Source organism: Pempheris klunzingeri, chromosome 16 (assembly GCF_042242105.1).
Source record: "Pempheris klunzingeri isolate RE-2024b chromosome 16, fPemKlu1.hap1, whole genome shotgun sequence".
In the NCBI taxonomy this organism is placed as follows: Eukaryota; Metazoa; Chordata; class Actinopteri; order Acropomatiformes; family Pempheridae; genus Pempheris; species Pempheris klunzingeri.
The window spans coordinates 18,799,111-18,814,099 of NC_092027.1; the positions used below are offsets into that span (position 1 = coordinate 18,799,111).

Below are 14,989 nucleotides of genomic sequence, written 5' to 3' on the forward strand. Positions count from 1 at the left end.
TGAGTGGCATTTAATCCATGTGGTTCATGGAGACTGAATTGGAATTTAAGAAAAGCTGAAACATAAGACTAGTCACATTTATTATTGAGCTGGGGTTGGACATGGTGAATTCCTATCTGCATTCGTAAAATGTTGGCTAAGCCCTACAGAAGGTGCTGCAACATTAACACCAGTGTCCTTACACCCAGGAGATCACGGATGTCCTTCGATGCCCTCACTGCCACCTTTAAGGATTAAATCTCATTAAGTCTTATTCGAGACTTGTCAAATAGTTTCTCTTTAGTCCACATTTATTTAGATAAACACTTCCCACTTAGGTAGCATCTCCAGGCCAAAAACAATCTACGCCCTGGTGGTCTGATGAGCACTCACTTAATTTATCCATCGGCACATGCGGTTCCCCAGTAGATCCTCCCCGGCCTAGTAGGCTCCCTCTGCAGCGTGCCGGGAGGACAAAGACCAGACAGGTGGGGCTCGTTACCTCCATGGTGTAGTCCCATGGCGGTGCCACGTGCTGCCACTGTGGACGGACGGGCCTGCCTGTCTGCCTGTCTTCCTTCCTGCTACTTCTGGGTCCTTTGGCACAGTGACTTGCGTCACTAAACGAAGCTAAAGTCCCTCACATTTAAACTCATAAGTCCCGTTTACCTTCCATTAATTTGAGCTGACATACTTGTCGACGAGCCCCACCACCTCCTCACCCTGTGAGCAGTCAAAGAACAAACCACTGTCCGCCCCTGGCTTATGTAGGGGTCCTGCGCAGCGCAGCACGGCGTGCTCTGGGTGCCCTGGATACTGCCTGTTTGTAATACCACCAGGTACACACCCATAGACTGTACAGAAAAGCATATACAGTCCATGTACACATCAGATACCGTGAAGTAAATGCACCTTTCCTAAAAGGGAAAATTCAGGAAAACCTTTAATAACTAATAACATTTAATGTAAAGTCATTATGACCGTATAGTTTAGGACATGTGGACGGTGGTTTGTGGATTACATATCATATTATATCATAAAGAGGTATAGATACAGATACTCAACCTCCACCAGGATACAACTATGAATTCACTTCTTATTACTACTTGAGACTACTAATTGCACTTTAGAGGACCATGGCTCATTTCAGTACGTAATCTCTTCTACAAACGCTGGCTAATTTTATTTTAGCTTATTTCATTTGAGTGTACAGTTGCCGTATGTCCCACCCACCGTCACGCCTTCGTGGGTGCCAGGTTCTCCACGGTCGGAGGGGAAAGCTCCGTCTCAAGCACGGTGCCTCGTCACGGGTTCTCCTACCCGGATCTGGCAACCTGCGCAGCCCCCTCTCACTGCTGTCGTCACTGAGGTCAGGTAGACGGAACGAAGATGGCGACCGCCTACGAGAGATACAATTTGTAAGTTCATATAATGTGGTAGTATTTTTAAATCCCTCTTGTTATTTCCAAGTGTGTTAAAATGCGAGCAAGCGGCGCAGGCCGTGCTGAGGCGGAGCAGCAGCTGGAGCTCAGGGGACTCTGTCGGTCAGGCTGAAGTTGTGACTCGGCCGGTGGAGCAGAGACGCGTCAAGTTTCTCTCCCAGACGTTCGTTATGTATCTTAAGTGTGTCGTAATGGCATCGATATTAGGCCGGACAGCAGGAGGTGTGCACAGCTGTCAGGGGCTGCGTGTCTGTAGTCACAAGACGGCCCCATGACGATGGCGGTGGTGGTGAGGGCTTCTGTCGCGGGATGTGGAAAGTTAGTGTAGCTAACGTTAGCCGGCAGCAGAGCGTTTTCCACGGCTGTCTGTGTCCCGGTCTGCGTTCAGGGGACTCGGTGGGTCCGCTGTGTTCCAGTCACACACACCGTTCCCTTAAAATGGAAGCTGCTGCTTGTACTGCTGTCTGTGAACCCCACGCTGACTTTTGGTGGTATTTCGCGTCAGCTGAGGCCTTTCCAGCTTTTGCAGCTCTGCGTACTTTTCCAGACACACCTTGTTGAGCTCATTCCTGAGGAGCCTCTCCCCGGCAGGTGTAGCTGAGCTGGCTTCCGCAGGTGAGGAGGACGGAGAGCCTGCATGGTTAAACTAAAAGAACCCTACCACTGCTGTGCCCCCTCACAGCTACTTAAAGGCCACACGGCTCATTGGAATCCTCAATCCAAGTTTAAAGAAAGGGGATTTTATATATCTTGTGATTTAGCAGCTGTCTAAATATATGAAACGTGAAGAAAAACTTCAGACTCGTGGCCTCATCATTTATGTGAAGCTTGGCTACAGATCTGCCCGAGACCCTTTACAGGGGGGTAAGGAAGGGAACAAACAAGACCCCACATCACGCCACGTCACAAGTTCAACATAACCAGCCTTTCACTGGAATCCTGGCCTGGAAAGGGCAAACGCTCGAGTGTTTCACAGAACAAAAGCAAAGAGAGGACAGGCAGAAAAATATACACAACTTGTGTAGAGGAAATGGGTTTACAATGGTATTAGTCCTCTCATGACCCCCCCCCAGATTTAGCTTGGCCCCCCGTAGAAGCTTCTGAGCCACAGTTCAGGAACATTAAAATATTAATCTATACCCTACTAACATGTCTGACTTTCAGATTGAGTCTCAGCATTTCAGGCAGCTTGGTTTCTACTCTTTATCATAGTGCGCTCATTATTTTGGAAGTCCGGACCTCGATTGCTCCTGGTGAATGTCATGTCTCAGTAATGCTGCTTTGTGCTGTTGTAGCACAGGCATGCTGAGTGTGCTCTAGATTATGCATGTGCAACAATAGAATGTTTGTGTGGTTGTGTCACGGCAGCCGCTGAGTTTCTCACCACATCACCCCGAGCTCCGAGCGTCACTGCAGCTGAACAAGAGGTCACATTTTTCTGCTGCAGGGATTTAAAGTCGTGTGTTCTCGAGCTGTTGCTAAGTTCTCTGGTCCATTTAACACTTTGAATTAAGAAACGTTCCTTTTTTTTTTTTAGGGGTCTGATGCTCATTACTAGAGCCCTGCTGTTTCTGTTCTCCCTCTCCTTGCATGGTTGGACCTCCTGCTTCTCTTTGCTGCTCCTACACAAGCAGCTGACCTTTATTTTGGAGGAGAACATTAGCTTCCGAAAGCCTAATATGCAATTTATAGGGATGAAGCTGACCAGATATTTCCAAGCTGTAATCTTACTTTTCCATCTGCCTTGTCCTCTCCCAGGCACACAACCCCAGAGAAGTTCTTCATCGAGGCCTGCGATGAGGGGGCTGATGCTGTGCTGGCAATCGACAGGGTCTCAAATGAGATGACCCTCACAGGTACAAAGTCTTTGCACTGCCAGCCATTAAGCTGTCCAAGACAAAACTGTTTAAGCTATTTGAGACACACGTGTAGATGCACATCTCAGCTCTCATACAGTGCACCTAGAGTGGTTCCATACATGTTGTAGTTTTTTGAGCAAAAAACGTGCAGGACAATTTGAAGGTGTTTGCCTGCATGTCCACAGGGTTTGACATACATTAAGTCAGAGGTGAAGTGGGCCAGAGGAGAGGGCCGGTGCTCCAGGAACATTAGAACCATGTTGGTGGGACTCTGAGCCTTAGCGTTGTCAACAGGTGTGCCGACAGAGTAAAACCAAACAAAGCTAATGTTCACAATGGTTACAATGGAAAAAGCAGATAGCCGATAAGCAGTCAACCTCTAACACACACCCACGTTAGGTGGGGTGTCATCATCGAGTCTCCTGATTCTGTCTTTGTGCACCATGATAAGTGGTGATAAAGGTAAACATAGAAGCATATGGCATATTGAGATTTTGTCTTATCAGTCTGCCCTACAGTAGATAGTTGACACACCTAGCAGGAAGTTGAAAATCCAGATGAAACATCAAGTTAAACGATGAGTGATTTTATAAAGAATCTAACTTAAACCACTGTGGTGCTTTCACAGGTAAAAAAGATGTTCCTCCCTCAGCAGTCACCAGGCCTATCTGTGGCATCATGGGAACCATTCGCCTGGTAGCAGGTAGGTATCGTGCATACACAGCATTGTGTTGTCAGTCTCTGAAGCCTGTACAGTACAACAGCTGTGACTGCCCCCCCCCCCCCCCCCCCCCCCCCCACCACCACCACGCAGGGATGTATCTGATCGTCATCACCAGGAAGAGGAATGTGGGCAGCCTCCTAGGCCATGCCGTGTGGAAGGCTGTGGATTTTGATGTGATCTCTTATAAGAAGACAGTGCTCCATCTCTCAGAGATCCAGGTGAGCTAGAGGCTGCAGTGCACGCTAGGTGCACAGATTTGCAAATGAATCATACATGAAGCATGTGACTTAAACATAAACTGCTCTGGAGAGGGGAAAACATGGGATGTGTGAAGCGATGGGGAGACTGTACCACTTCTCACATCAACACAGGACACGTGCAGAAATGCCATATGTCCAGCATGTTCTCTACGCTTTGTCCCACCACTTGAGCTGTGACTGATGCTCCTTTAATGATGACATCTAGTTGGCACCTGACTGTAGCATTAGCGTCACTTACTGCTTGTATCACTGTAACAACTCCCAATGTTCACACAACAGTAGCGGATGGAAACACACATAAATTCAAATTTCTCCAGCCAATTTTCATTTGGAAGGAAACATGGCTACAGATTGTGTAATCCACACTGGAGTAGATACTGTAAGATTTTGAGCAATGAGTTTAGTTCTTTTGACAAGCGTGTAAAGTTCTAGGCCTTCCTCAACATCACCTTTTCTGATTTTGGCAGCTTGGTGAAGCTCGTGTGGCCACGAGCCATGAGTCTGTCAGCAGAAGTGGTGTTTGATAGGCCATCACGGCTGCTCCATTCACTGGTTTGGAAACTGAGACAGTTTGTATAGGTTTCTGCCAGGCGCCCAGTGTCTGTGAGTGGCAGCTCATGTTTCAGGAGCAGCCATTCTTTGCAGTGTGGAATCACACTGTGCTATCTAATTTCAGAGAAGGGGCAGTGCATTATTAATCTGCTGCTGCTGCTGCTTCTATTCTTGGTGTACTAATTAAAAGAGTAGCCATGGCTGAAAATGATGTGGTTCATGGTAAAACACTGTGTGCAGTTCAGAAATAGCGATGGGAAACAATAGACTATTGGTTGCAGTAAATTAGACGGTGTTGCTTATATCATGCAGACAAATACTAGTGATACTAGTGATACTAGCTGGGTATTTATTTTGTTGTTGTTTTGCGGTTGTAGCACGAAGACACTAGTCTAAGTATAGTCGGTGGTAAACAGGATGGCTCAAAGCTGATCTAGTGAGAGGAATGGAAGAAAGCAGATGGAGTGAGTGAACAGTGGAGGGATGGAGGTGTAACTGGAGGCTTCAGTCTATGTACTAACTGGCTTAGCATCCAGATCCTATTAGTGCAGCAGAGAGGCACAGAGCTCAAAAAGCACGAAATACAGTGCTGTTGATTCTCTCTCCAGAGGACTGTGTGGAATGGTGGAAGGCTGTGCTATGCTTGGCCAGCAACCGCCACTTTCTAACCATGAACGAGACCTTCAGTGGCCCCTCATGCTGCTGCCTGATGAGGCTCACACTGACAAGGCTGCAGATTTACCAGTGAAAAATTTTCCACCCTTACTCTGAATGTGAGATATTGACCAAAAGCAGGAGGTAAAATGCTTGTGTCCAATGGCAAATTCAACTTGTTTGTTTATACTTTATTTATATTTATGGACATGTGTCCATTAAACACATTGCAAGATTGAGGGCAATGGACCACAGTGACGTTGTCATACTTTCTCCACCTACCTAATTCACAGGTTATATAGTGAATGATGCTAGCCATCGGCACGGTGTGCTGCCACTGTCACAACAATAGAAGCCGTCAGATAAAGGTGAATGACAGGAACAGTGAAGGGTCGAGATTTAGTGTCCCTATGAACAAAAAGGAACGCTGTCATCTTGCCTCAAACACAGTGCCAGTCACTGAATCTCAGCACCTCGTCCCCTCACCAAGGTTACCTGGAGCTGGTCAGACACACCAAAAGAAAATGAGACTGACTAAGTGGAAGGTGTTTTGGACTTGATGTGCATTAATTTTGTAAAGGAACAGTGCACACTAATTTCTGCATTTTCGTATGTGGTTTTGGGTTTAGGCCTGGAGCCTTTATGCCTGGCTGTCCATACATGCCTGACATTGCCCACATGTTGTGGAGAGCATTCACACTCCCCAGTCTCCAGACCATTTAGATTTTCCCACAACATGACCATTCCTCTAGCAGCACCCAGTTTATTGTTCCACAGCAATCTCAGGTTTCATGGAACTTTGCCAAGATGTTCCATGCATTGAGGTATATAGATTTTAATTGTGTGTGTGAAACAGAAAGCTGGCATCAGACTGGTGCTTTGTCAGTAAATAGTGGCTAGAGTTGGGTATTAAGAGAGGAAAGGTTAGAACCTAACATATACAGTGCCATGGAGTTCCCTGTAAGCTCCAACATGAGTCTGCATAATGAGTCTTCCTGAAAACTAAGTCTGTTTTCTGTCCTCTTCTAGTGTCAGGAGAACAAGACTTTCCTGTCCATGATTAACAATGTGCTGACTACAGACGGGTTTTACTTCTGCACTGACTACGACCTGACACACACTCTGCAGCGGCTGGCCAACACCAGCCCTGACTTCCAGGAGATGAGTCTTCTGGAGAGGGTGAGATATCCAATAACGCACTCAGCAGAATTTTTCACCAATCCTTAATACTTGCAAGTGTAGGTATGTGAGAGTACGTGTAGGAATGTGTAGAGTCATAAATGAATGTTTTAATGTGCACAAATGTGTTCTTCTTTTTTACATTGGAATTCACTTCCTTTTTGCACTACAAAGGACTTGTGAACAGGCCTGTGTGTGAAAGGGCCAAGTGCTCTGTAGAAGTCAAAAAGGAACGACATGAATGAGCAGCAGTACCAGAGAAACAATTTGTTTTGCATCACATTGAATTGTGTTAAATCACATTGTGTTCAGTTGCACTGCATCACAGTAGGGGGGAATCTAACTGTTGTTGTTTCATATGTATTCCTAACACATGGGATCGCTGGCAGTGCGTCAAGTTGCGCATCACATTGCCCTCACTGATGGAGATGCACGTTTCTTGCACACATACATGGGCTGGCTGTGGCTCAGGAGGCAGAGCGGGTGGGCCAGTACCCACCTCCTCCTATCCATATGTCCGTATGACAGCAGTGCCCTGCGTGTAGCTCCCAGCTGTCAGAGTGGGTGAAAGCTTTCTAGAAATGTAGCCATTCAAGAGGAAGCTGTGGGGCTGACAGTCCCAGTGGAGGGAAGTCAAAGGACTGAGACATGAAGTAACACATCAGTGGCTCAGCTATTTCCTTGGAAATTGTTGACTGTAAGAACAAGATAAAAAAAATTGCCATCCCTCAGGTTTTTGTCATTGTATTATGGTTATAGATGGTTTGTAAGGGATCACAGTGTAGTGGAGATTCTAGGTCTATTATTTTTAGATGAAAAAATATATGACAATGCATTCACTTTTAAATCTGTAAATTACTGCTCACATTATTCACCTGTAATAGTAATATGTGTCAGAGGTCTGTTTTATTCACAGTGACTTCATCATTAGCTAATAGTCATTGTGTTGTGTCTGGAAGGGATTTATTCTGTGCTCATGTCTTACTCGCTGAATCGTGTTTCTTGTGGTTTTCAGGCGGATCAGAGGTTTGTGTGGAATGGGAACCTCTTGAGAGAACTGGCTGCACAGCCAGAGGTAACGGGTATGAGTGTAGAGCTGGGGCTCATTTAGTGTGTGTGTTTTTGTTCTTATTTGATTTCACTGGAATGACACTATTGTGTGTCACTATTTCCCCACAGCTTCATAAGTTTGCTCTCCCCATTGTCCATGGATGTATCCTTTTCACCCAATGTCTAGTGTTTTATCTTACCAACAACACATTAGTGGTGTACCAGACTGCAGTTGATCCATGCTCATGGCTCAAAGTCTTTCCTTGACCTTGTGATCCAGTCATTGTCATGAAGCCATGTCGTATAAACGGGAAGATCTTTGAGTGGATCCTCATATCCAGGAGAAGCTGCTTCCGGGCTGGTGTCCGATACTACGTGAGAGGTAAAAAAAAAAAAAAAAAAAAAGGGTGATGGTCACATAGTTACATGCAGACTAGTGGGGAGCAAAGGAGCTGATGGCCAACATATTTTCAAAAACAGTTTAATCTCCATCCGTTGCCTCATATGGTGTGAGATGAGACACTAGTGAGTGCTCATGAACGTTCACTGTGCTGCTGTCTCTTCAGGCATCGACTCTGAGGGCCATGCTGCTAACTTTGTGGAGACTGAGCAGATAGTTTTGTATGAAGGAGCAAAGGCTTCATTTGTACAGGCAAGTATGAGGACGGTCTTTTTAGTTTAAATGTTAAAGCATTTAAGTTTGAAAAGAGCAAGATTAATGAAATCACTTTTCAAGACAAACTTTTCTTTTCGTCCACAGACACGAGGCTCCATGCCCTTTTACTGGAGTCAGAGGCCCAACCTCAAGTACAAACCTAAACCTATAATCAGCAAAACCACCAACCACGTAAGAGCGGGCCGTTTCATGTTTCTGTGCTTGTTGAAAGGTGTGAAAGTCTGATGTTAACCACTTGGAAACTTTGTGTAGATGGATGGTTTCCAGAGGCATTTTGACTCCCAGCTCCTCATCTATGGGAAGCAAACTATTCTGAACCTGGTGAGGAACCCTTTCTCAAAGCTCCATTCATTATTTGTTGAAAAGCAAATCTAAGACTTCCTGTTTTTCCAGGTGAACCAGAAGGGCTCAGAGAAGCCACTAGAACAGGCCTTTGCCAAGATGGTGTCTGGCATGAACAACGGTATGCTCAAGTAAGTGTCACTCAGTGCCATCTCCAACTTCAGTGTTCACTGAGAACACTGACTGTTAGTGATGCAACATGAAATGTAGCGAATTAACGCAGAGTTAGAAACAGAAGTCCTGATAATGGAACACAAAGATGTCCAGAGAGGAGCTGATAGCCCCATGTTCTAAATGTCTGTGTTGACTGGGCGAATGTCAGGGGGTGTGAGAGGTGTTACAGAGGACAGAGGGCCGGTTACAGAGGGACAGAGGGCCGGTTACAGAGGGACAGAGGGACTGACTGGACCGGTTACAGAGGGACAGAGGGACTGACTGGACCGGTTACAGAGGGACAGGGGGACTGACTGGACCGGTTACAGAGGGACAGGGGGACTGACTGGACCAGTTACAGAGGGACAGAGGGACTGACTGGACCGGTTACAGAGGGACAGGGGGACTGACTGGACCGGTTACAGAGGGACAGGGGGACTGACTGGACCGGTTACAGAGGGACAGGGGGACTGACTGGACCGGTTACAGAGGGACAGGGGGACTGACTGGACCGGTTACAGAGGGTCAGAGGGACTGACTGGACCGGTTACAGAGGGACATACACATGGCCTCCTGTAGTAGATGTTCTTAGTCACTCTCCTTGAGGACTGTGATGACTGCGTGTGTTTCTAGCACCACTGTTTCAAATAATTGCCCATTCATCAAACCTGACCTGGGACACTGTCTCCTCTGTCCTCAGCTACATAGCCTTCGACTTCCACAAAGAGTGCAGCCACATGAGATGGGACCGACTCCAGGCCTTGGTGGACCATGTTACTGAGACACAAGAGGAGTATGGGTAAGTATAGCAGGAGCTGTTCAGGGCTGATATGTAGCTTTGTCCTGTGAGGGACGATACAGACGTGTGTGTGTGTGTGTGTGTGTAGTTACTTCATGGTGAACATGGAGGAGAAGACTGTGGCCCAGCAGAGAGGAGTCTTCCGCAGTAACTGCATGGACTGTTTGGACAGGACCAATGTCATCCAGAGCCTCCTGGCCCGCCGCTCCCTCCAGTCTCAGCTGCAGGTCTGTGTAAACGCTGCTCAGCCTCGTAGAAGAGAGGGATGGTGCTGCCTCCAGTAGTTCCTGATCACTGACACATTAAAGAGCATTATCCCACCCTCCTTTAGTCCCTTGAAGAAAAAACATTAATATTTTTGTGCATTTTGCCACTAAAAGTTTTTCACAAGCATTATCTCTTTTTCCTTGGAAACAGCTGAGGCTTTGACTAATACCTGGAACAATCATCACTATCCCTTGAGGATCTTAAAGGTTAAGGTTCTATAACCTCTATGTTTCTATATAGAAACATTGTTCACTACTCCAATGCATAGGACTTAAGTGCAGGAGTGTTCACTTTAGTATTGGTATTTTTTGTTTTCCTCCCTAGCCTTCACTTTTTTCACTGGGCCATTTAACTGTGTTGGTTCTTTGCTCATTAAGCTATTGATGATCCTGATTTAGGCAATAGTGCTACAATAATAATAATACGTCCACCTGATTAATCAGAAATTATATGTATTTCAGAGTTTGCACACACTTTCATACAGTTAACTTTATTCTGTACTTCTTTCAATGTGCGGCTGTCCGAGTCTGGCCGTTTACTTTGCAATCCTGTCGACAACGCAAATTATGTTGTGGAATTTTGATACTAAATTACATATAAATCATCATGTATTTTTACCACAATATTTCCATTCAGCTCAGCTCATAGAACCCTTTGGCTCAGCTGTTAGCCACAAAGCTAATGCAAGGTAGCAAAATTCAAAGTCAATAACGCTGTGTACAGTCGACAACAGTGAATATAACCTGACAGCCATGTCCCTGTCCCCAAGTCAATGTCAGCATGTTCACCAACAGATGAATGACCATGTGTAACGTCACTGTCAGCCCCAGCCTGAAGCAGCCAGCTGAAGGTGGGATGAGAGATGATCGCTTACACCAAGTTTACACTACAGGACTGTAGCCCCACACTGTGTGAACTGTAGACACGCCCAGAGGGGCAGTGTACTTCCTGCAGCTTGTGTGTTACACTCCATCCTGTGGTCTTGTCCTGTGATGCCAACGCATAAATTCAGAACAGACTTGCATCACTTTTTAATAGACACCCTGCAGCCAATCAGAGTGGAATATTCACCCAGACTTCCTGATAATAATAATAACTAGCCACACAACACTGGGCAGTTTACTGTGCCAGTAAACTTTAGAAAGTTCACCAGAAATTCAACAACAGTGAGAGAAGAGTAATAAGTAAGTAAGTTAGTTTCCAATCTTAAGACTAAACTTTGGAGTTGGTGTGATATATATGTTTTCTTTTGGAAAGATATGGAGAGGTTAAGGGATTTCCCCTGCTGCAGCAGTGTTGTGCAGCAGTAGATGCTGAGTGTGTGTGTGTGTGCTGTGTCTGTGTCCACAGAGACTGGGCGTTCTGAACGTGGGTCAGCGGATAGAGGAGCAGGCTGAATTTGAAAAAATCTACAAGAACGGTAATGTCTGGTGTATTGTGGACTGCTAGCATGAGTTGTGTCATGAGTAGAGTGTCTAGCTTCTGAGTGGGCCCTCACCCTTCTCTATGTGTGATCTCTAACCAGCATGGGCTGACAATGCCAATGCATGCGCTGTACAGTACGCAGGAACTGGAGCCTTGAAAACAGACTTCACAAGGTAACGTCCTGCACCACACATCAGTCCCTCTGCACTGTTATTATCATGGCTGTGTTTAATCTAAGTTCATCTCTCCATTAGGACGGGGAAGAGGACCAGGTGGGGGCTGCTGATGGATGGCTGGAACTCCATGATTCGCTACTACAAAAACAACTTCTCTGATGGATTCAGACAGGTGTGAGGTCTGCGACAAGATCTGTTGGAGTTACAACATCACTTAAGAAAGAGTTTTTACTGCCAAAGCTCAGAGAAGTCTATGGGAGAGCTACACGCTAAGCTTCCCTCACTCTGGCTGTGACAAGAAAAACAACACACAGTACCTCCACACAATGATTTATTCACTCCACACGTTCTCTATAGCAGAGTATTTTAAAGTTATCAGGTTCTCCTGGTCCTCCTGCTCAGGCCATCCTCTAAGCACTCAGCCATGTTTAGCATTTCAGTGAAATGGGCCCCACTAAGAAAATGAGTTTGATTTAGAGTAGTATGTATGATCAGTCCAGTTCAGGTGTCAGTCTGTTTTGTTGGTTGCAGGACTCCATTGACCTGTTCCTGGGTAACTTTGCTGTGGATGAGTCAGATGGAGCCACTCCTCTCCGTGTGCAGAAGGACTGGAAGTTCCTCACGGTCGGTATCACAGTGTGTCTCTGTTGTCAGCAGCGGTGACTGGGTCCGACTGTCCAACCCTGACCACTTCTGTTCTCTTTGCAGCTGCCCATCATTATGCTGGTGGCATTTTCCATGTGCATCGTCTGTCTTCTCATGGCCGGTAAGTTCTGTCCTCCTCAGTCTCCACCTGTACCACCTGTGTAGGAGGGCCAGGGGGGCTGAAAGACAGAGCGTTTCACTGTCCTTGTCCTCATTCGTTCGTCAGTTGAAACTGATGTGGGGTATTATGGTGTGTTTCCACCAAATGTGAAGCAAATTTTTCACGGAACCAAATTAAATACAAAGTCAATGCAAAGGCACGACTTGAAAATATTCAACTTGAGCAAGAGTTGCAGAGAAGGCTTCAGTGAACGTATCCTGCAGGGGAATCGACAGGCTGTTTCAGTGAACCAGACATGGAGCAGCCCGGACGTATTCTGCAGGCACCGGGAGCTCAATGACGAGAGAGCTGGAGAAAAGCCAGCGGGAAAGTCACATAGTTAGCATAAGCACTAGCCCCAGTTAGCACAAACAGCATTAGCAATGGTGGAAACACTCGTGGGTGGGAGGTCTGAGGTAATGGGATAAAGGAGTGTTCAGGTTGGTGTGAGCAGGCGTGGAGCCTGAGGAGGCGCCTGCTGCAGTGCACAGCCGGGCTTCGTAGCCTGGGAGTGATTGTGATAGATGGACAGCTGAAAGCAGTTTCTTACTGTGGCTCTGAAAAGAAAGACTGACGGTGGTTTGTGTTGCAGGCGACACGTGGACAGAGACGCTGGCTTACGTGATGTTCTGGGGAGCGGCTAGTGCCATCACGGCCACCATCATCCTGTTTAACGGCCAAGACTTTGTGGACGCCCCCAAACTGGTTCACAAGGAGAAGATGGACTGAGTGTGTGTGCGTGTGTGTGTGTGTTGTGTGTGTGTGTGTGTGTGTGTGTGGAGGTGCTGGGCCCAGCAGGCTCACATAACTCAGTACCTTCACCAACCGGCCCCTCGGTCTGGACACTGACTGGCCTGCTGTCTCTGGACGGCCTCCACTGTCCCATCCAAAGCCGTGGATCTGTCTCCTGTCCACAACATGTGTGACCTTGTTCTGTTAGACTGCACACACTCCTTCACACATTTACATTCCCCACGCTGCGCGTCATACGGAGGGGGTGTCAGGGCACAAGAGTGGGCTGTTTGAGTGTTCTTCTATAATACTATAACTCCACTGCTCATTTTCCTCTTTGTTCCCATCCTTCAAATGTAAAATGAGTAAAGATATTGGACCAAGCGTTAATGTTTCAGTGAAGGGCCCAGCACACCCACACAGGTGTTGTAGGTGACTCTGGGTGATTGGACTGTCCCGCCTTAACAGATCTGGGACGCTGCCACTACAACTACACTGCACACCATCATTTGATCCATTATTGATATAAAACTGTTGATTAGCGCAGCTTTAAAGATACTGAACATAAATGTCGTCATCCCAAGCAGAGGATCTGTTTGTGTCAGTGAAACATGTCCCATCGAAGCATGACGTATGGAACTGATGGACACAGAATGTACATGTTGAGTTGTGATGGACCAATTCTTACAACCATGCATATGAAGTAGGAGTATGTGTCTCCTGTGTATGTAGGTGGAGTGAAAATGAACTCGGGAGATGACTTGAAATGTGCTGCCTGCATTCGGCTGCTAATGATTTCTCCGAAGGTACCGAGTGTGTCTGTAGCCTGGCTCCAGGTGGCTGCCCTCGTCCTCTGTCTGCTCAGAGATTGAGAGGGGCTGCTGCGGGGTTCATCACACTGGTTTGTTCAAACTACTGGAGAAACACTTTGAATCCAACTTAGAGCTTTGTGGTTGTGTTCAGGAATGAGGAGGTTGTCTTCCTACATCTCTACTCAGGCTGTGATGACCTCATGTCCTCACTGTTGTGGTTGTATCTCCTGGGTGCAGCTGAGTTCTGTCTAAATAGCTCACAGACATCAACAATGGTTGTTTCTGATTAGCCAGAGAACAACTACAAGTGATTCACATGTTGGATTTTTAATGCCTTTTATCATAAGATGATAATTGTATTTTGTAGCTGGTTTCTGTTTCCTCACGTCTTTCTTTCCATCAGTAGCAGCCGATCTTTCCATCCCATGTACATAATTGTCCATCAACAGTGAGCAGATAACCGGACCTTTTTCACGACACTCAGCCACTCACTCAGTTGAAGTCATCTCTATAAATCATCTTCTAACAAGCTGTTCAAGTGTGCGTGTCTGTGCCGTGCCTGTGCAGCTCCTGTGTCCAGGACGTGTAGGACGGTAATGACCCGGTGTGCATTGGGCCTGCACAGCTCTGCTGGGCCAGGAGCAGACCTCTGTAGTGCTCAGTGGTACGAGGGCACCAATAAATGTAGGGGTTCCAATTATGTGTGGACAATTAATCCTCTGCCTCATACGGCGGCACCAAAATGTTGGGGGTTGGTACCTTGTATGGAGCAATCAGAAATAATAACTACCAAAGATAATTATATAAATTAATGGGACTTAGTGTAAAGTCCACCTCGATAAACGAGGAAAAAGATTTAACTGATTCAGTCAAAACACTAAACTATCAATTTGGTATTATGATTAATAATTAACTTAATTATCAACATCACCACATTGACAGCTAGTTGAAGGATGTCAGAGTTCTTGACAGAGTAGAGGTTGGTAGTATTCACTCTTGTACAATATTAAAGAAGACAGCATGTGGATTAAAACATTTATTAAAACATGACAAAGTCAAACATTTAAACAGAACCAACTGTGATTAGTTAACAAACAATAGGG

The 14,989-nt window shown here is 46.2% G+C and overlaps 1 protein-coding gene across 1 annotated transcript; it reads left to right on the forward strand.

Moving 5' to 3' along the window:
- The first annotated feature begins 731 nt into the window (after positions 1–731).
- On the forward strand, positions 732–14,586 carry sacm1la (SAC1 like phosphatidylinositide phosphatase a). Its single transcript, XM_070845962.1, has 20 exons — positions 732–1,397; positions 3,180–3,277; positions 3,909–3,983; positions 4,095–4,222; positions 6,500–6,649; positions 7,665–7,724; positions 7,829–7,862; positions 7,980–8,081; positions 8,266–8,351; positions 8,460–8,546; positions 8,628–8,696; positions 8,769–8,848; positions 9,571–9,669; positions 9,758–9,896; positions 11,287–11,356; positions 11,462–11,534; positions 11,616–11,709; positions 12,069–12,161; positions 12,246–12,303; positions 12,935–14,586. Exons 1-20 carry the CDS (start codon positions 1,369–1,371, stop codon positions 13,069–13,071), a joined length of 1,761 nt encoding a protein of 586 aa, XP_070702063.1. The 5' UTR covers positions 732–1,368; the 3' UTR covers positions 13,072–14,586.
- Positions 14,587–14,989: the final 403 nt, after the last annotated feature.

What these genes read in the sequence shown, in the direction of transcription:
- sacm1la (XM_070845962.1), top strand. Translation starts at nt 1,369, where the DNA reads ATGGCGACCGCCTACGAGAGATACAATTT. An exon ending in TGTCCGATACTACGTGAGAG is followed by an intron (nt 8,082 to 8,265) that starts GTAAAAAAAAAA and finishes CTGTCTCTTCAG; the next exon opens with GCATCGACTCTGAGGGCCAT. An exon ending in AGCAAACTATTCTGAACCTG is followed by an intron (nt 8,697 to 8,768) that starts GTGAGGAACCCT and finishes CTGTTTTTCCAG; the next exon opens with GTGAACCAGAAGGGCTCAGA.